At 42.0% G+C, this 17,474-nt stretch overlaps 1 protein-coding gene across 2 annotated transcripts; it reads left to right on the top strand.

The window, feature by feature from the left end:
- Positions 1 to 360: 360 nt before the first annotated feature.
- Positions 361 to 16,998, top strand: CHMP4C (charged multivesicular body protein 4C). 2 transcript variants are annotated; one of them, XM_072151634.1, is made up of 5 exons: positions 361 to 726; positions 10,806 to 10,983; positions 13,530 to 13,644; positions 14,829 to 14,937; positions 16,204 to 16,998. In XM_072151634.1, the coding sequence occupies exons 1-5, from the start codon at positions 522 to 524 to the stop codon at positions 16,263 to 16,265; spliced, it is 669 nt and encodes a 222-aa protein (XP_072007735.1). In that variant the 5' UTR covers positions 361 to 521; the 3' UTR covers positions 16,266 to 16,998. The 2 variants fall into 2 exon arrangements, with proteins under 2 accessions (XP_072007735.1, XP_072007734.1); XM_072151633.1 differs by having other exon boundaries at positions 16,201 to 16,998.
- The last annotated feature ends 476 nt before the right edge of the window (positions 16,999 to 17,474 follow it).

Below are 17,474 nucleotides of genomic sequence, written 5' to 3'. Positions count from 1 at the left end.
TGAAAATGAAACAAAATGTACAGTATGTTTCAAATAAAAGTATGTCTTCCAAATTAATTCCTTTATGCTCTTTACTTATATTATTGATGTATGTTAATGTATCAGGGGGTCCTGAGCCCACAAAACAATATCATACAATCTTGCAGAAAGGAGTTTGACAAATATTAGCTTTCCTTGCTTTTTGATCCCGTAACAAAGAGCGAGATATTGTTTGCTGTAGGTAGTGAAGGAGCCGGTGATATGTCAGTCAGTATGAGCTATTAGTAAGGTGTGAGATTATCTCCCAGGTATTCGGCTACGTAAGAAGTCACTTGACTGTGTTCTTGCTCGCCCCACCCATTACACCAGGTGATTGTTGGAAGTTGTCTTTCCAGTTTTACTTGACAGGAAGTGACAGGTGTCTGACTTGGATCTCCGATCTCTGTATTTTCTCCTGGCAGCTCACGGCTCTTCCTGAGGAATATCTTACAGCACTGGATGGATTTTGGTAACTGAAGCTTGTCAGAAAGTCAGAGACAACAATGAGTAAGATCACAAAGCTTTTCAAGCCCTCTGGAGGGTCTGGTTCCTCTTCTAAAAGTCGTAAGGGGGGTCCGAGTGCTCAGGAAGCTCTATTCAGACTCCGAGAAACTGAGGAAATGTTAAGCAAAAAACAGGAGTACTTGGAAAAGAAAATCGAACAGGAGCTGGCTACAGCGAGGAAGCATGGGACCAAGAACAAGAGGGGTAAGTGGTGAGGACATGGCTGGAGCCTAACCCTTCTCTTCTCAGAAATGATGTGTACGGCACAACAACATCTTGTATCCAGCTCTACTTCTCAAGACAACAAGTTTTACATTATTATATCCTTACTTGTATCTCATCTTCAGAACTTGGGCCAGTGTTTCCTCACACAATAGCTCAACTCCAAAAACTTTGATTGTAAAGTCCTTGTCCTTGAATTGTTTCCTTGCCTTTAGTGGTCAAAACATATACAGGCAGTCCCCGGGTTACATACAAGATAGGTTCTGTAGGTTTGTTTTTGGTCTCTGTAACAATTGGATTTTAAAAATGTTGGATTGTCATAAGAACCAGGATTAACAATAAAGCTTCATTACAGGCACCATTAATAACTGTTATAGCTGATTATTGTAGCCTAGGACTAAAGTACAGTAAATTATCAAAATCCAGAGGTCCATTTGTAACTAGGGGTTGTATGTAAGTCAGGTGTTCTTAAGTAGGGGACCGCCTGGACTTAGCAGTTTGCTTGAGGCACAATTTTATAGACCAACCATTGAACAAATTATCTTCTTTAGGAAAGGCTGTTCCGGGACCTTGTCATCATTGTTGTTGGTGGCACATCCCTCCATATGAACAGGGGATATGCTCCTATTTACCGACATGTCATAGTAATAGTCATTTGTCCCCATATTGGTCTTCCTTGGCCCTTTATTGAGACACCTTAGATCAGCTCTCATTCATCGGCCTGTGTAATGGGACCTTGAGTTATAACTGTTCCTGGATAAGACAGATGATAACCAATATGGCCGCCATTAAAGTTACCTCAGAATATCTTCTATAGCTTACTCTGGAATAGCATGTATGTAGTCAGAAAGAATTATTGTCTCATGTGCTTCCCTTGTAAAATGGAAAATACAGGGCTAAGAGAGTTCTCAGAAAAAGTAGATTTATGTTCCAGGTTTATTCTTAGGCTCCAGCCACAGGAAAGGCGTGACTGGTTTTCCTTCTATTATTATGTGACCATAGACATTGTATGATGTTTTCTATCATTACCTGCTCTGTGTGGAACATTGCCTTTAAGGTTAATGTTTTAAGTAGTTCAATTTGCGAATGTCTTCTAATGAATTATTAATGGACATAGTTTGCTCAAGGAGAGAATTGGGAAGTGAAATAGTATCCTCGACTGAGGCAGCTGATGTTTTGTCTAAGGAGGTCGAAACTTAAAACCACAGAAAGATCTGAGTGTTGATGAGAAAATAGTATCCCTATCATTGTACTCATTGGTTTAAGGCACACGCCTCTAGTCACACCTGAGGTACACATTCATACCATTGCCTCATCTAGAAAGCTGAGGGTCTAGATGACAAGAAATGTGAATAAAGCTACATTCACACGATGTATGCCCACAGTACCGTAGTACGGCGGGCATTAATCGGAGATGTGGAGAGCAGCAGCTTACCACCGCCCCTCTCCACAGGAATATATGGCGCACGGCGCTGTATTCAATAGAAAGATAGGACATGTCCTATTGTTCTACGGGCTACGCAGCGGTATGGTGCCGCAAGGCCATAGAAGTGTGCGGGGGGGGGGCGATATACGCTGTATATACGTTGGCCATATATACGTCCCCCATACATTCGTGTGAATGTAGCCTAAAACAGTATATCAACTGTAGGGTAATTATCCCCCGCAAAGTAGTATTTCTATCTGTTTTGAAAATGATTAACTCAACAATTAATCCTTCTCCACCAACAATCCTCCAAAAATAGTTTAGTTCTAAAGTGTACTGTGTTATCAGAGTCCTTATAACACATTTTAGGTGCAAGGACAAACTCCAATTTCATCCCTCCAGACAGGAAGCAGTAGAGACAGGAAGTGACATCACACTGACCTTAAACATTGGGTCAGATTTATCAAAAGTAGTGCAAACTACTCACAAGTGTGCAGGGTGTGCCAGATTATTGAATACTGGCGGACAGTCTTCAATTATCTAGCGCCCTCTGCACTGCTCTGTGCACCATGCAGCGTGTGACACAATTCTGTAGAGTCGCTGTATTAAATGTGTCTCAAATGCTGATCTAAGCCCCTTGCTGACTAAGCCCCTTTAGGTGCACATTTTTTCTGTCTTGTCAACACAGTGCAGCCGCGACACAAAACTGGCACAAACGCTTCTTAAATACATGTGCAAGTTCCAAAGACGTTCTTTTTAGTGCAAATTATGACAGAAAACTGGTGCTATTGATCTGGGCTATTATGTCAACATTTGGTCAACCTTCTACATGAATTTATTAGACGGTACCCAAAAACATCCCAGAGTAATATCTAAAGTTGGGTTGCTCTATTCCTAAATTACTTCGATTTTCTTGCAGTGTGTAAACAGTTTAATAGGTATTCCAATTTCTACAAGTAATGGATATTTAACCTATTGTGTCCACACTAGGTGAACAAACCAAAGCATAACACAGCCTAAACCGAAACAAGAATTGCTTTCTTACCCATATTTGGGTTTGGATTGGTGTCTGTGCCCGGGGTGACTCCAGCCCCGACGCGCGTTTCGGCCGGGCTGAGCCCCAGACGAAGGCTCAGTCGGGCCGAAACGCGCGTCGGGGCTGGAGTCACCCCGGGCACAGACACCAATCCAAACCCAAATATGGGTAAGAAAGCAATTCTTGTTTCGGTTTAGGCTGTCTACCATGTTATACTACACACAGCGAAGCTATTCCAGCTTCAATTGGCACATTGCATATTTGTAACATACACAGTAATAGCCTTCACTAAGATATGTATATGTATTGGTCTGGTGTTCTGTTATGCCCTGTGGGCTGACTCCCTTGTCCGCGTATTGATACCTGGTGGCTGCTTATCATTATTTTACGCTGTCCATTAATATTGTTTTTGGATGTTTAATTAATAAAGATTTTTTCATATTTTCTTATGTATGTGTTATGCTTTGGTTTGTTCACCTAGTGTGGACACAATAGGTTATGTATGATTTATTTTGAACCTTAGCACCCTTGGTGGTTATACTTAAGAGGCCATATTGAGTCCAAGGTGACCGATAGGTGAGACGTGTATACACGGTGTGCCTCAGCTAGCAGTTGCATTGTAAGCGTGTAAGTAATGGATATTGTTTGAATAATGAAAAGTTATACAAATTTCCAATATACTTTCTGTATAAATTCCTCACGGTTTTCTAGATCTCTGCTTGCTGTCTTGCTATAGGAAGCGGAAATAAATCTGTCCATGGTCGCACAGGTGCAAGAGCCGTTATATCACATGGTTCTGATTAGGGTGATGCCACACATGGCGCTTTGAATCCGTTTTTGGTCCGTTTTTAAGCAGTCCGTTAAAAAACGCATCCGTTTTTGACAGGTTTTACCTATTATCTTAATTAAAACTGGTCAAAAACGGATACGTTTTAAAAAAAAACATGGGTTTTATAATGCATGCGTTTTTGGACGGACTGCTTAAAAATGGACCAAAAACGGGTTCAAAACGCCATGTGTGGCATCACCCTTACCTTCTCTGATACTTACGATCCGTGCACCTGTGTGACCATGGTCAGATTTCTATCCACTGAAAGTAAACATATAGAAGCTTCCTATAGAATGACAGCAAGCAGAGATCTAAACCGTGAGGAATTGATACAAAAAGTATTTTGGAAAATTGTATTATTTTTGCATCATATAAACAATAATATTAATTTGACAAAGTGGGAACATTCCTTTAAGGAACTGGCATGGGAGAGGAAGGGGAAAAGATAAAGGATGGGATAGCAGAGCAGCAGAGTAAAGTTTGGATTGGAGGAGCACTAGAGTGTAAGATGGAAGCATGGGACATTGTAGAGAGACATGTTGGATAACTTTAGGTGACGGTGATGTATGAAGGTTTTTGACCAAAGGACAATTTTTTTAAGTGATTGTCCCACAAATTATCAAAAGAATAGAGAATAAGTTTCTGATTATTAAAGTACCAGCTGCTGTATTATCTGGCGTACACAAGAACTGAGCTCTCCGATCCGAGCATCTATGTAAATAGACATCCACTTCTATGACACTTGTATCAATATTTTGTCAGTCCCATAGACCAAACATCATATAAGGTGCTCCAGACCAGAGCCATTTCTACCACTAGTGAACACCTGGTGTCTAGTGTCTTCACCCTCCACCCTCTCCAAATAATGCAAGAATTAGTAGACGTAATACTGGATCTGGCCATGTATCAATGTAGTAATGTTCGTACTGGTAGTGGACCTATGTAGTAGATTGGTTCCAGCGCTGTATTTATGTAATAAGATTGGTTTTGGTACTGTCCCCATGTAATATAATTGTTTTTGGGCATGAAAAAGTGTCTTTGGAGCTTGCACATGTATTTGTTATATTTCAGTGCCACAACCGTGTTGAGGTTGCGTTTTTTGTCAGACACTTTTTAAAACTGTGCACCTAAAGGGACGTGGTAGTGTGAGTTGCTAGTGTGCGCCACATTTATTACTGAGATGCGCCACAATTCTGTTGCATTAGAATGGAGCAAATAGCACTAAAAAAAGTTGGTGCAACTGTTAACACATCCTGAACGCATCAAATAAGAGTGTGCAACACTATGGGGCAGATGTATTATCACCTCTGCGCCTAAAAAATGCCAGGAATTGGGCGCAGAATTGTTGTGGATCATCTTTAATGAGTTTGCGGCAGAAAGAACTATCCCAACTCCTCTGTCTTTTTTTGGCGCAAGTGGGCATGGCCTAACTTTTCCACCTCATCCATCACATTTCTGTATATTTTTATGCGCAATTTTTGGCGCACAATAGACCAGGAAAAAAATGGTCAGAGAGCAAAATTATCCATTGTCCATGTAAGATTTTGGTGCACATCTATTGATGTCGGTATTTTAATACCACTGCCACTTTAATACATCGGGCTGTGCTTTCCGGAGACTGATCTCCAATGCCGACAGTCGTGCTTGCGCCATAATTAGTTAACCCCCCCTCCCTATGTGGCATGTGCAAACAAAAACTAGACACACTGCACCAGTTTTTATATACAGTGGACCACATTTATTAAAACTCGTGTAGTCTGTGCTATGTGCAGTTGCCTGTGGAGTGTGCAGAGTGCGCCAGATTCATCAAAACTGGTGCATTGTGTTCATTAATCTGGCGCCCCTTTTATTAATCTGGCGCTGCTCAGGAAGTGTGCACCAAATTTTTTTTGGTGCACCATTAACATGGGGCGTGCGCCACAATTCTGTTACAGTTCTGTCCAGTTACAGTAATAAATTGTGGTGCATGGTCCAACATCGGAACACCACTTTAGGTGCAGAATTTTGTGGTGTGTCAGGCACAGTGGAGCCGCAACACAAAACTGACACTTTATAAATACATGTGCAAGCCCTATGCATGTTCTTTTCAGTGTAAAGTCTGACTGAAAACCGTGGACCAGTATCTGGATCATTGGGCACATTTACTAAGAGACATGCACCAGTTTTCTGTTGGACTTTGCACTTTCTTGTAAGTGCCAACTGCCTGCACAGGTATTTAAGAAGTGTCCGTGCCACATATGTGTCGCACCTGACTGTTTTGTGGTGCGGCTGCACTATGCTTCACAAATTTCTGTACTGAAGGGGCGTTCAGGTGCTCAGACGGCCCGCTCGGCAGATTGGCAGCCCCGGTTAGTACATGTCCTCTCAGAAGTCTAGGTGACTCTGACCACAGGGTTTATGTCTGTGCCGTTGATACTACTTCCATTTATCGATCAGTAGAGCAGCTATGAAGGTCTGGAGGAGCGGAGCACACCAAGCCTCAGTCTTATCACATTGTATAACCATGAAAAAAAAGTTATTAAAGAGCAATTTGTTTTATTCCTAATGTTTTAATGAATATATTTCCTGGGTGGAGTTACTGTGTTACTTATGTACAATGTCTACACCGTTATAGTTTTTCAGACCAATCGACTAATGGAATTATATTTGTGACTTTCTTCATAAGTAAGGCCTCATTCACACAAATTTTCCTTCGATAATGCGGCAGAGGTTTTGTGGATTTCTCACGGCTCCATATATTTCTATGGACTCATACACACAGTGAAGGATTCCTCAGCCCAGGGTCTCAGCCTATTGTCCCTGAGAAAAACTCTGAGCAGGTCCTACTTTGGGCCGTGTTTGCGGCACTGCTTTCCCATTCGGCTGACACACAAGTGTGGCATCTGTGTCGCATCCGTATTTGCAATTGTATGACACAAAAACGTATGGCACAAGGAATACACACGGGCTTACTTTGCAGCCACATGGCATAGACACTGGGCAATGACGGCCAAACTTTTGGAGCCTTAGGAAAAAAAAAACAATGGGGCAGATTTACTTACCCGGCCCATTCGCGATCCAGCGGCGCGTTCTCTGCGCTGGATTCGGGTCCGGACGGGACTTATTAAGGTAGTTCCTCCGCCGTCAACCAGGTGGCGCTACTGCGCTGAAAAGCATCGGAACGCACAGGAATACACCGAGCCGGGCTGAGTGAAGGTAAGTGCAAGCTCCGCAACAGATTTTTTATTTTTAAATGCGGCAGTTTTTCAGAATCCGTCGGGTTTTCGTTTGGCCACGCCCCCCCCCCCATTTTCCGTCGCGTGCATGCCAGCGCCGATGCGCCACAATCCGATCACGTGCTCCAAAATCCCGGGGCAATTCAGGGGAAATCAGCGCAAATCGAAAATATTCGGGTAACACGTAGGGAAAACACGAATTGGCCCCTTAGTAAATGACCCCCAATGTGTTTGGAAGACCTAACGTATACACATTTCACCCAGATCATAGAAACACAGTGTTTGGCTTTTGCATATTGATGCCTCATACATTGTCCCGGAAGTATTTTGGCTTCTTTGCAACATTTTGCTGTGTAATTTACGAATTTCTCTTGACAACTCTACCAAGCTTGCAGTACTTCCTTATATTCTAAATACTGTACTGGTCTGGGCAGTAGAATCAGAGGTGTGGTTTGTGTTTTTTTTTTTTTGACCTTGTGGTAAATGTGACAAATATATTGTGAACATTTTCAGCTAGTGATTATACTTTCACAGTGTAAAATGATACTTCACACTGTATGAAAATTCATATTTATAATCTTATAATCCTCTCCAGATTGATGGGCAGGAACAATGACTACTCGCCGATGATCAATTTCCTTTTAGTGTCCAGTTACAATTGTGAAATGCATTTTTTACAGTCCTGCTGCTACTAACAAAAACCTGATATATGATTACACAGAAATCCAGGTCCAGCGCCTAACACTGTCTACAGCATTATGAGATCAAAACTGCTGGTGAACTGCCTTTAAGTGGTTAATGTACCATCTCTTGCTTATGTTGAATATATTGGAAAAAAATGTAATTAAAAAATTAAATGTCCCTGCTTTGCTCCCTGAATATTTGCCCACACTGTTCCATCCATGCATACAAAATCTGCGACTGAGATCTCTTGTTTCTCCGAAAGCAAACCTGTCAAGAGATCTAAAAACAACTATGATTATGTTATGAAAGGGATGTTCTTATCTGGGCATTAGAATTGAAATGAATGCATTTACCATATACAGGCGGTCCCTTACTTAAAGGGAACCCGTCACCACTATTTTCACAAATACAGGTAGTGGCAGGTTCCTATAGAGCTCTAGTAACTATCTGACACCCTGCTTTTAGCTAAAAATTGTTCCCCTCAGATCCCCATAAAATCAGAGTTATAATCTTGCCTGGTATCTATGCAGCTTTGGAGCGAGTCCAAGGGGGGCGTGGCCTAATGTCATGTGACCAGGGTGACTTCATCAAAGGTCCTTGAACTACTTAATATGAAAACTATACCCCATGTACATATCTGACCACATAAAACCATCACAGCAGCCTCCATGGACTCCTAATCCTCTCCATGCAGCCTGCTGTGAGTTCATGTGATAAAATATGCTGTGATTTCATGACATATATGCTTAGTGTACAGTTCCTAATGCTACAAAAGCTATAGGACCTGTGATGATGTCACCCTGGTCAGCCTGAGGAGGCCACGCCCACCTTGACTCCATGTAGCCATGCTTAGTTACCAGATAAAACTATAAAGTTGAATATATGGGAATCTCAGGGGCATAATTTTTAGCTACAAGCAGGGTGTCAAATAGTTATTACAGCTCTATAGGAACCTTTCACTACCTGTATTTGTGAAAATAGTGGTGATGGGTTCCCTTTAAGGACACCCGACTTACAGAAAACCCATAGTTACAGACACACCCCTCTGACCTCTGGTGAAGTCTCTGGATGTTACTATAGTCCCAGACTGCAATGATCAGCTGTAAGGTGTCTATAATGAAGCTTTATTCATAATCCTTGGTCCCATTACAGCAAAAAATTTTAAACTCTAATTGTCTCTGGGGCAAAAAAATTTTTTGTCTGTATCTACAATTATAAAATATACAGTTTCGACTTACATACAAATTCAACATAAGAACAAACCTATGGACCCTATCTTGTACGTAACCCGGGGACTGCCTGTACATACATTTCTTCAATTGCATGTTATTGAAAACAATTTCTCATAAATGTAGTCATATTGTTCCTTAAAAATTTGATTGTTGTCCTTGGATATGACCAACACTGCTGCAATGATTGCACAAAGAAACAAATTGTTTTTGTAGATGAAATGTTATTACATGTCCTCACATTCTGAGGTGAGGAGAGCTTGACTTCAGTACTAAACACTCTGCCTCCATGAATTTATACAACTTTCACTTTAAAGTGGATTTTCTGGATGATACCACCGCACTGGGCCATGAAAGAAACATAATCTGGAAGGTGTTAAGCCACTTACTGGTAGTGGTATACAAGGTAAAATTTTGCTGACAGATTCCCTTTAAGGACACAGATGCAGTAGATTTCAAGAAAGTTACATGAGGCCTTGTCTGTTTCCTGGTGCAGACCCCCATGACTACATCGCCCAATTGTCATTCTCTCTCATTCTCTCGCCATTTTTTAACATTTACAAAACCTTTGCTTTGTTCGGCCTCAGAGCTCCGGTCTATTTTTCGGATTCTCTCATAGGTGATTTGTATTATTCTACCTGCACTTGCAGATATTTTGCTGGGGAATTTGATGAGGCAACTTATTATAGCTCAGCGGTCACACCCCGAGTGTGTCAATTATAGACATGACTTGTCAGTCTACTCTAAAATACATTACAAGGCTAGTTATGTGACGGTGATTCCTAATACAAGTACAAAAGTCGTGTATTATATTGGACTATAAAAAGACTTCTATTGTTTGCCGAAACATTGACATGTATTAAAAGACGATTGGACGTTATGTGCCTAAATGCCAATGGGGAGGAGTGTAGATCGGCAGCATCCGGCGATTGGCTGTTGCCGATGAACAGGGCGTTCCCCCAATGATGTCACTATCTTAATATGGACAGTGACATCACCAGGTCTCCGGGGCTGTGGGGTGAGATGCTCCCCATAGCCATCTGTTGCCTCTGCTAAGCGCATAAATTGCTTAGCCGCAGGTTTTTTTGGTGGACAGGATGTATGGGGAGACAGACGCATTGTCAATGTGTACACTAAGCGTATATGTTGGGTGCTTTCCCTATACAGTATTTTTTGGACTATAAGGCGCACCATAAATAAATGCGTGCTAAAATGTCTAGGTTCATATATAAGGCACACTGGATTTTAAGGAGCACCTGATTATAAGGATGAATGACCAGCAGGTGGCAAACCTGTGCACAGTTCAAGGCAGCTGTTGTCTGTAAGTACAGATAATGTATAAGGCGCATCTTTGATTTCTGAGAAAATCAAAGGATTTTTTGTGCGCCTTATAGTCCGAAATAATAAGGTACATGAAGTGTGGTGTGAACCCAGCCAAGTTTTCGCTGGTCTAAACTGTGCACGCCCCTCTCCGAAGAACACGTCTCATTGTCTAAAAGCCTTCATAAAATGTTGGAACACAGTTTTTGGACCACAATACACCAGAAGTGGTCAAAGTGGCTCCATAAATATCACCCGCTCTGTAATGCCTTAATATTTGACAAGCCGTGTCTGAAATGTTGAGTGTACTTCTCATCCTCAGCCGCGTTACAAGCATTAAAAAGAAAGAAGAGACTAGAGAAGCAGCTGACGCAGATCGATGGGACACTCTCCACCATTGAGTTCCAGAGAGAAGCTCTCGAGAATTCCCACACCAACACAGAGGTTCTGAAAAATATGGGATATGCTGCAAAAGCCATGAAAACAATCCACCAGAACTTGTAAGTAAGGCCTATACTTATGATGAATGGAAGATATTTATTAGGATTTTTAGAATTTACAGCATCTCAGAGCTCCATAATTTTTTTATGTTTTCATTCATACCATTTTGTCAGCTGTATAACCTTTTGATCCATCTGATTCAACCTGATTCATCATAAATCATCAGTCACTGTGATACACATGGCACTGTTAAAAGAAAATCTACCACCAGGATGAAGGATCGTAAACCAAGTACACTTACATACTGGTGTGTGCCCCCTCTGGCAGAATTTGCTCTTCCTTTAGCTTACTGGTCCTCGTTTTTACAAGAACAATATGCAAATGAGCACAAGGGGCTTCAGACACCAGACACTGTAAACTGAGCCCAGAGCTCCTTGGACTCATTTGTAAGCGTTTTTTTTAAAAAAACAAGGACATAACAAGCTAAAAGAAGAGCGGATTCTGCCATAAGGGGCACAGACCAGGATGTAAGTGCGCTTAGTTTACAATCCTTGTCCTTTTTAAATTTTCACCAGTAGTGGATTATAATATGGGCGGCTGGGATGGCAGTTTTGGAGGCCCAAGCCTTCTTAGGTATTTTATTCAAGTGAGATCGCAATCCACAAAATGCAACGTTTCGGTCCTACAAAATTAGACCTTCATCAGGCACGGATTGCAAGGTATAGTGGAGTAAAGGAAAGTGCGGTTCTGTGACTGCTGTGGCTCCCTTGCAGATGTAGGCGCACTACACTTGCCCTGAGCGCCACAGCGGTCATAGAACCGCACTTTCCTTTATTCCTCTATACCTTGCAATCCGTGCCTGATGAAGGCCTTATTTTGTAAGACTGAAATGTTGCATTTTGTGGATTGTTATCTCATTTGAATAAAATACATTCTGTAATTTCATCTATCAAGGAGTGCCAAGTTTCTTCAATAGATTCTACATGGGGTTGCAACCTACTTGAGCATTCGATGTTACTAAATGTTGATTGACGTGTACCCAAGCCTTCTAGGGGTCCCAAGCCTTCCCAAACCACCTGCCTTCTGCACACTGTTATAGATTGTTCCCAATGAAAGGTCCTGGAGTCACATACAGACTTCAGGCAGCCATGGGAATGGATTATCAATCCCCAATGACATGTTGATCCAGCCAAAGATGGCGGCGGTCACACAACTCCGGCACTTACCGACCACCGACGACTTTGTCGGATGTAGGTAAATGGTTAACACGTGCAATTGGTGCCAGTGGCGATCATGGGTTTCAGTATGGAGAAGCCTCAGCCCATGAGCCCTCTTCACACATCCTTTTTTATTAGGACATAAGATAAAAGCCACAGGTACAGACAGGAAGGAACTTGATGACCCACGCGTTTTGGCTTGACCTAACAAGCCGTTATTACCATGATTTAGTCCTAATAAAGAAGAGTTTGTCTGCTATAACCTTGCTGGTATACTGGAGGTTTTTCCAAGTTCGCCAAGTATTACCCTATTTTGGGGATAACTTTGTGCACAGAGATCTGGCCACAAATCTCTGTCCCAATAAATGCTGTCTCAACGTACCATGACCAAGCACGGAAAAATATGGGACATGTCATTTCCATTGGAGAGGGAAGGGGTAGCATTCATCTCTAAGGCCGGCGACACAAGTGGTGTTTTGAACCCATATTTGGGCCGTTTTTAGGCAGTCCATTAAACAATGTTCTTTTGAAAACGCATGCGTTTTTGACCGTTGTACCAATTATCTTAATTATAAAACGGGACACAAACTGATGCGTTTTCAAAAAACCGCATGGGTTTTTCAAAAACGGATGCATTTTAACGGACTGCTTAAAAACGGGCCAAAAACAGGTTCAAAACCCCACGTGTGCCGCTGGCCTAAGGGGCCTTATTATGCGCCAAAAATTTTGCCCAAAAAAGTGTTGCAAGAAAAATCTGTCGCACAAAATGAAAAAAGAACATGAAAGGATTCCAGCTCCAGAAAAGACACGTAAGGCACGTAGTAGGTTATTTGTATCCCGACTCTTTCCTCATTTCCAGGGACCTAGATATAAAAGTATAACAATATCCTTTGCGAACACAATATTCAATAAGCGCTTTGGATCGCCATGGCAATTCCAGAACCTTTTGTGGACATTTTTGATTGATTTTCGCTGCATTTTCAATCATCTCAGACTAGGAATGGGATTGTGATGTATCGGCTTTGGGTCCGCGCTGAACCTGATGCGCCATATTGATTATAGAGCGAGTACTCGGAGTCATCCAATAAAATATCTCTTAACCTGCTCATTGTTCTTTTTTGATCATTGTGCAGAATACAGGTAGCACAGGACTCACAGCAAAGTATTGATTCACGTCTGAGAGGTAAAAGCTCTCCATTGTGCTCTTACCAGCAACGATGATATAATTCATGGCGCCGCGATGACAGAATATTGCAGTTTAATTAAGGACACATTCATTCTCAATGGACTGTAGCGATAGAAGCTCGAACAGCGCCGTGAAGTTTCTTCTTTTATGTATTTTATTGCATTATATTTCTTCATAATACGTGAAATGCCGTTACCTGCAGGGATGTGGATAAGATCGATAACTTGATGCTGGACATCCGCGAACAACAGGATGTAGCGCAAGAAATTTCCGATGCCATTTCAACCCCCACTAGTTTCGGTGAAGAGTTTGATGAGGTAATTGTTGGTGACAGCGCTTCCAATTTGTCTCTTTTTTTTCTATACACATTGTAGATTCCTCTGAAAAGTTCTATTCCAAAAGATTAAGCTTCCTCCAGTCAGCCAGGATTTCATCACTTATTTGCACTATGACAAGCACACTGCTAGCACTGTTAAAGGGGTTTTCCCAAGTAAAATTCTAGCTAAAAGGGATCTCTAGAGGTAACAAATTAAAACTTTACTACTTGCTCCCCTAGTAGTCCTGCTTCTAGGCGCTGTCATAGTGCAGTGGAGCTAAGTGTCCTATCTGCAGGCAGCATGTTACACAGCAGAAGGAACTGAGCAGATTGTACATAGTGTCCTATCTGCACGCAGCATGTTATAGAGCAGAATGAGCTTAGCAGATCATACATAGTGTCCTATCTGCAGGCAGCATGCTATAGAACAGGAGGAGCTGAAAATATTATATATAGCATCCCATCTGCAGGTGGCATGTTATCGACCATTATGAGCTGAGCAGATTGAAAGTAGTGTCCAATCTGCAGGCAACATGTTATAGAGCAGGAGAAGCTGAGCAGATTGTACAAATTATTGTATCTAAAGGCAGTATGTTATAGAGCAAGAGGAGCTGAAAATATCCTATCTGCAGGTGGCATGTTATAGACCCTTATGAGCTAAGCAGATTGTACATATTATCTTATCTACAGGCAGCTTGTTATAGAGAAGGAGCAGCTGAGCAGATTTTACATAGTATGGTATCTACAGGCAGTATGTTATAGATCAGAAGGGGCTGAAAGTATTATACATAGTGTCCTATCTGCAGGCAGCATGTTATAGACCATTATGAGCATATGACATAGTAGCTCCTCCTACCCTAGATGTAAATATGCCATAATAAATCTTTGTGTAAAATCTGCTCAGCTCCTCCTGCTCTATGACATGCTGCCTACAGATATGACACAATGCACATCTGCTCAGCTCCTTCTCAGTGCACTGTTATAAGCATAGATGTAAGTTCACATCTTATCTTACAGGACCTTTGATCTGTATTGCCTGAGACCTGATTGTATACTTGGGTATTACACAACCATTTATGAGATACCTGATATTTATGGTGCGGTAGCTGCTTGCAAACTGCTGTGTAACGTCACACATACCATCTGCTTTACATAATCTGCCGCTGAAGACTGTCATTCTTGCAGGATGAGTTACTGGCAGAATTAGAAGAACTGGAACAGGAAGATCTCAACAAACATATGGCCAATGTCACGTTACCCAGCGTGCCATCAGGGAAGCTGCCATCCAGACCAGGTACCCAGCGTTCCCCACCACCTACCCATGTATCCACCTGTCAGTTGTATCCTACTAGTAGTCTTTCCAGACAGTCTGATCCTGGAATATTATATTATGTAGCAAATCTAGTCCTTACGTTGGATTCACACATTGGGCAGATTTACTAATGTAGCATAAATGTAGAATCGGCAGTCTAAATATGCACCAGATTTATCAATTCCTGATCTGGTGATTGTCTATTCTAAATTAACAGCACTTGGATTACTCGTGCCATGTTACTGTGCCCCCTCCTCTCATTGTGCCCCCCATCTTTCCTCCATACTGTATAATGCCCCCTGCCCCTACCTTGTGGCCCTCCTGTCAATGTGTCTTTTTTTTCTGCATCCCCTCTCATTTTGTCCCCTCATCTGTCTTCCATCCTTCTTCCCCTCTAATCCTGGCCCCACTTTCACTGTTGCCAGTCGTCTTTAATTCCCCTCCTTTTGTGCCCCCCATCTTTCCTCCATCCATATATAATGCCCCCTTCCCCTCTCATTGAGTGCTCCTTACATTGTGTCCCTCCTATCAATGTGTCCCCTTCTCTGCACCCCCTCTCTTTGTGCTCTTGCATCTTTCCTCCATCCTGTATAATGCCCCCCTCCCCTCTCTTCGTGGCCCTACTCTCCTTTTAAAACCCCTCTGTTTGTGCCCCCATCTTTCCTCTATCCATATATAATGTCCCCTTCCCTTCTCATTGTGACTACCTTCCTACCCCATGCTGTATTCTGCCCCCTTCCCCTCTTATTGTGCCCCCCTCTGCTCCACCTTACATTGTTGCCCTCCCCCTGTTCTCCCTCTCTTGATACTTACCTTGCCCCACTCCTGCACAGCAGTCCTGCTTCCACACCTGCTCTGTGCATCTGTGAAGCCGGCAGAGGCAATAACGCCACCACAGCACCATGCTGCGGTGCAGACGTTGCGGAGTCTAGGAGGTGTTGCAGAGACACATCAACACCCAGCATCACCACTGCATCCAAAAGATGCAGATGAGTTGCATTGTGGTACCGCACAGTTCAGCGTGAATGAACCCGAAATCCGGGAATGAGCCACATCTGAGTGAGTTGGTAGCTGTGTGTAGACAAATGTATCATCAGCATCAGCCACTGTGGTGTAGACATAGACACCAGGCCTGAATGATCACACAGGGTAAAGAGGTGTCTGTGCTCTGAGAATATCACTCTATGCTTGTATAAAGATATCATTTATACATTTATTTTACTAACACTTCATTATTTGTGTCAGCAGTATCGAGGAAGAGGGTGGAAGACGATGATGACATGCAGATGCTGGCGGCCTGGGCTAACTAGTCCAAAATTATTTATAGCACTAATTCCCCAACCACTGGTCAGGGAGCCACATAGGCCTACACCCCCTTTATGAATTGGACATGGTGCCTGGTGACATTGGTAGATGCTATTGCTATTATTATCAGTGACACCAGGGATGTCATAGCAGTTATGAGACCGCTCACCCGCCAGCTGACATCCAGGCTCAGAACCCGATCACTGTCTCTTGGCTTCTCGGCCTGGATGGTATTATGAACACTTGGCGGCACAGCGTGGACTGGATGATACACTGACACATGACATAATTTTCTGCCCCATTATTTCTTTTATTCTCAGTAACTGGATGTAAATGTATAATACATGTGCTAGTTATATAGTGGCACAGCACTTGTCGTGTCATGACTTGGCTCACCCCAGGACAGGTTGGGGACCTCTGCTATATACAGATTTGTACAGATATGTAAATGGTAGGTAACGATAATTATGTGTGGTATACTACTTCAGCTCAGGGATAGTGAATGTGAGATATGTCCAGACATCTATAAACATACATAGACCTACAGCGTGTATATATTACTCAGATTCATAAGCACTGCAACCAATCTATGACACTTTTTCTCATTCAAAAAAGAAAACTAGCATCATGTGTTGTAAATGTATAAAATTCTGTAAATTCTATTCCCTTTTATTCGTTCTGTTGTATCCGACTTCTATTGTTGGGTGCTCTTAATAAAATACTATTGTGCTTATAGGATATTACTCCTTCGTTCTCTTATTCGTCTTCATTCTTCATGTTCTCTACCTCTCAAACTATTAATCCCTTTAAAATCTTGGTCTCCCAATACATAATGCACCTTACTGAAATATCATATTACAGCTCTCCATAGAAAGCTATGGAAAGGGGAAAGTGGGAGGAGGAAGAAGGGTCTGGTAATGTACAAACACATTTACATCCCACTAACTAATGTCCCTCCTCGTGCACTTTCATGGCAGCTTATACTGATAAAAATATATAGAAGGTTAGGTACTCGTCATATATAGAATATAAATTTAAGGTATTTAGCATATGCTAAATACATGAGAATATTTTTTGGGTTAGTCTGACTAATCTACTCAGCCTATAATTTTATGTAGACAAACTTTTACAGCTTTTCAGTTTACAAAAATGCAACAACTCTTTTTATAATTATATGTTATATCTGGATAAAGTACATTTATTCCCAAAAGTAC

The sequence above is a fragment of the Engystomops pustulosus genome, chromosome 5, assembly GCF_040894005.1.
Source record: "Engystomops pustulosus chromosome 5, aEngPut4.maternal, whole genome shotgun sequence".
NCBI classification, from domain to species: Eukaryota; Metazoa; Chordata; class Amphibia; order Anura; family Leptodactylidae; genus Engystomops; species Engystomops pustulosus.
The sequence above is the reverse complement of the archived record's forward strand: the minus strand, read 5'-3'. Positions and strand labels throughout refer to the sequence as shown.

What these genes read in the sequence shown, in the direction of transcription:
- CHMP4C (XM_072151633.1), top strand. Translation starts at nt 522, where the DNA reads ATGAGTAAGATCACAAAGCTTTTCAAGCCCTCTGGAGGGTCTGGTTCC. An exon ending in TGGGACCAAGAACAAGAGGG is followed by an intron (nt 727 to 10,805) that starts GTAAGTGGTGAG and finishes TCTCATCCTCAG; the next exon opens with CCGCGTTACAAGCATTAAAA. An exon ending in TCGGTGAAGAGTTTGATGAG is followed by an intron (nt 13,645 to 14,828) that starts GTAATTGTTGGT and finishes TCATTCTTGCAG; the next exon opens with GATGAGTTACTGGCAGAATT.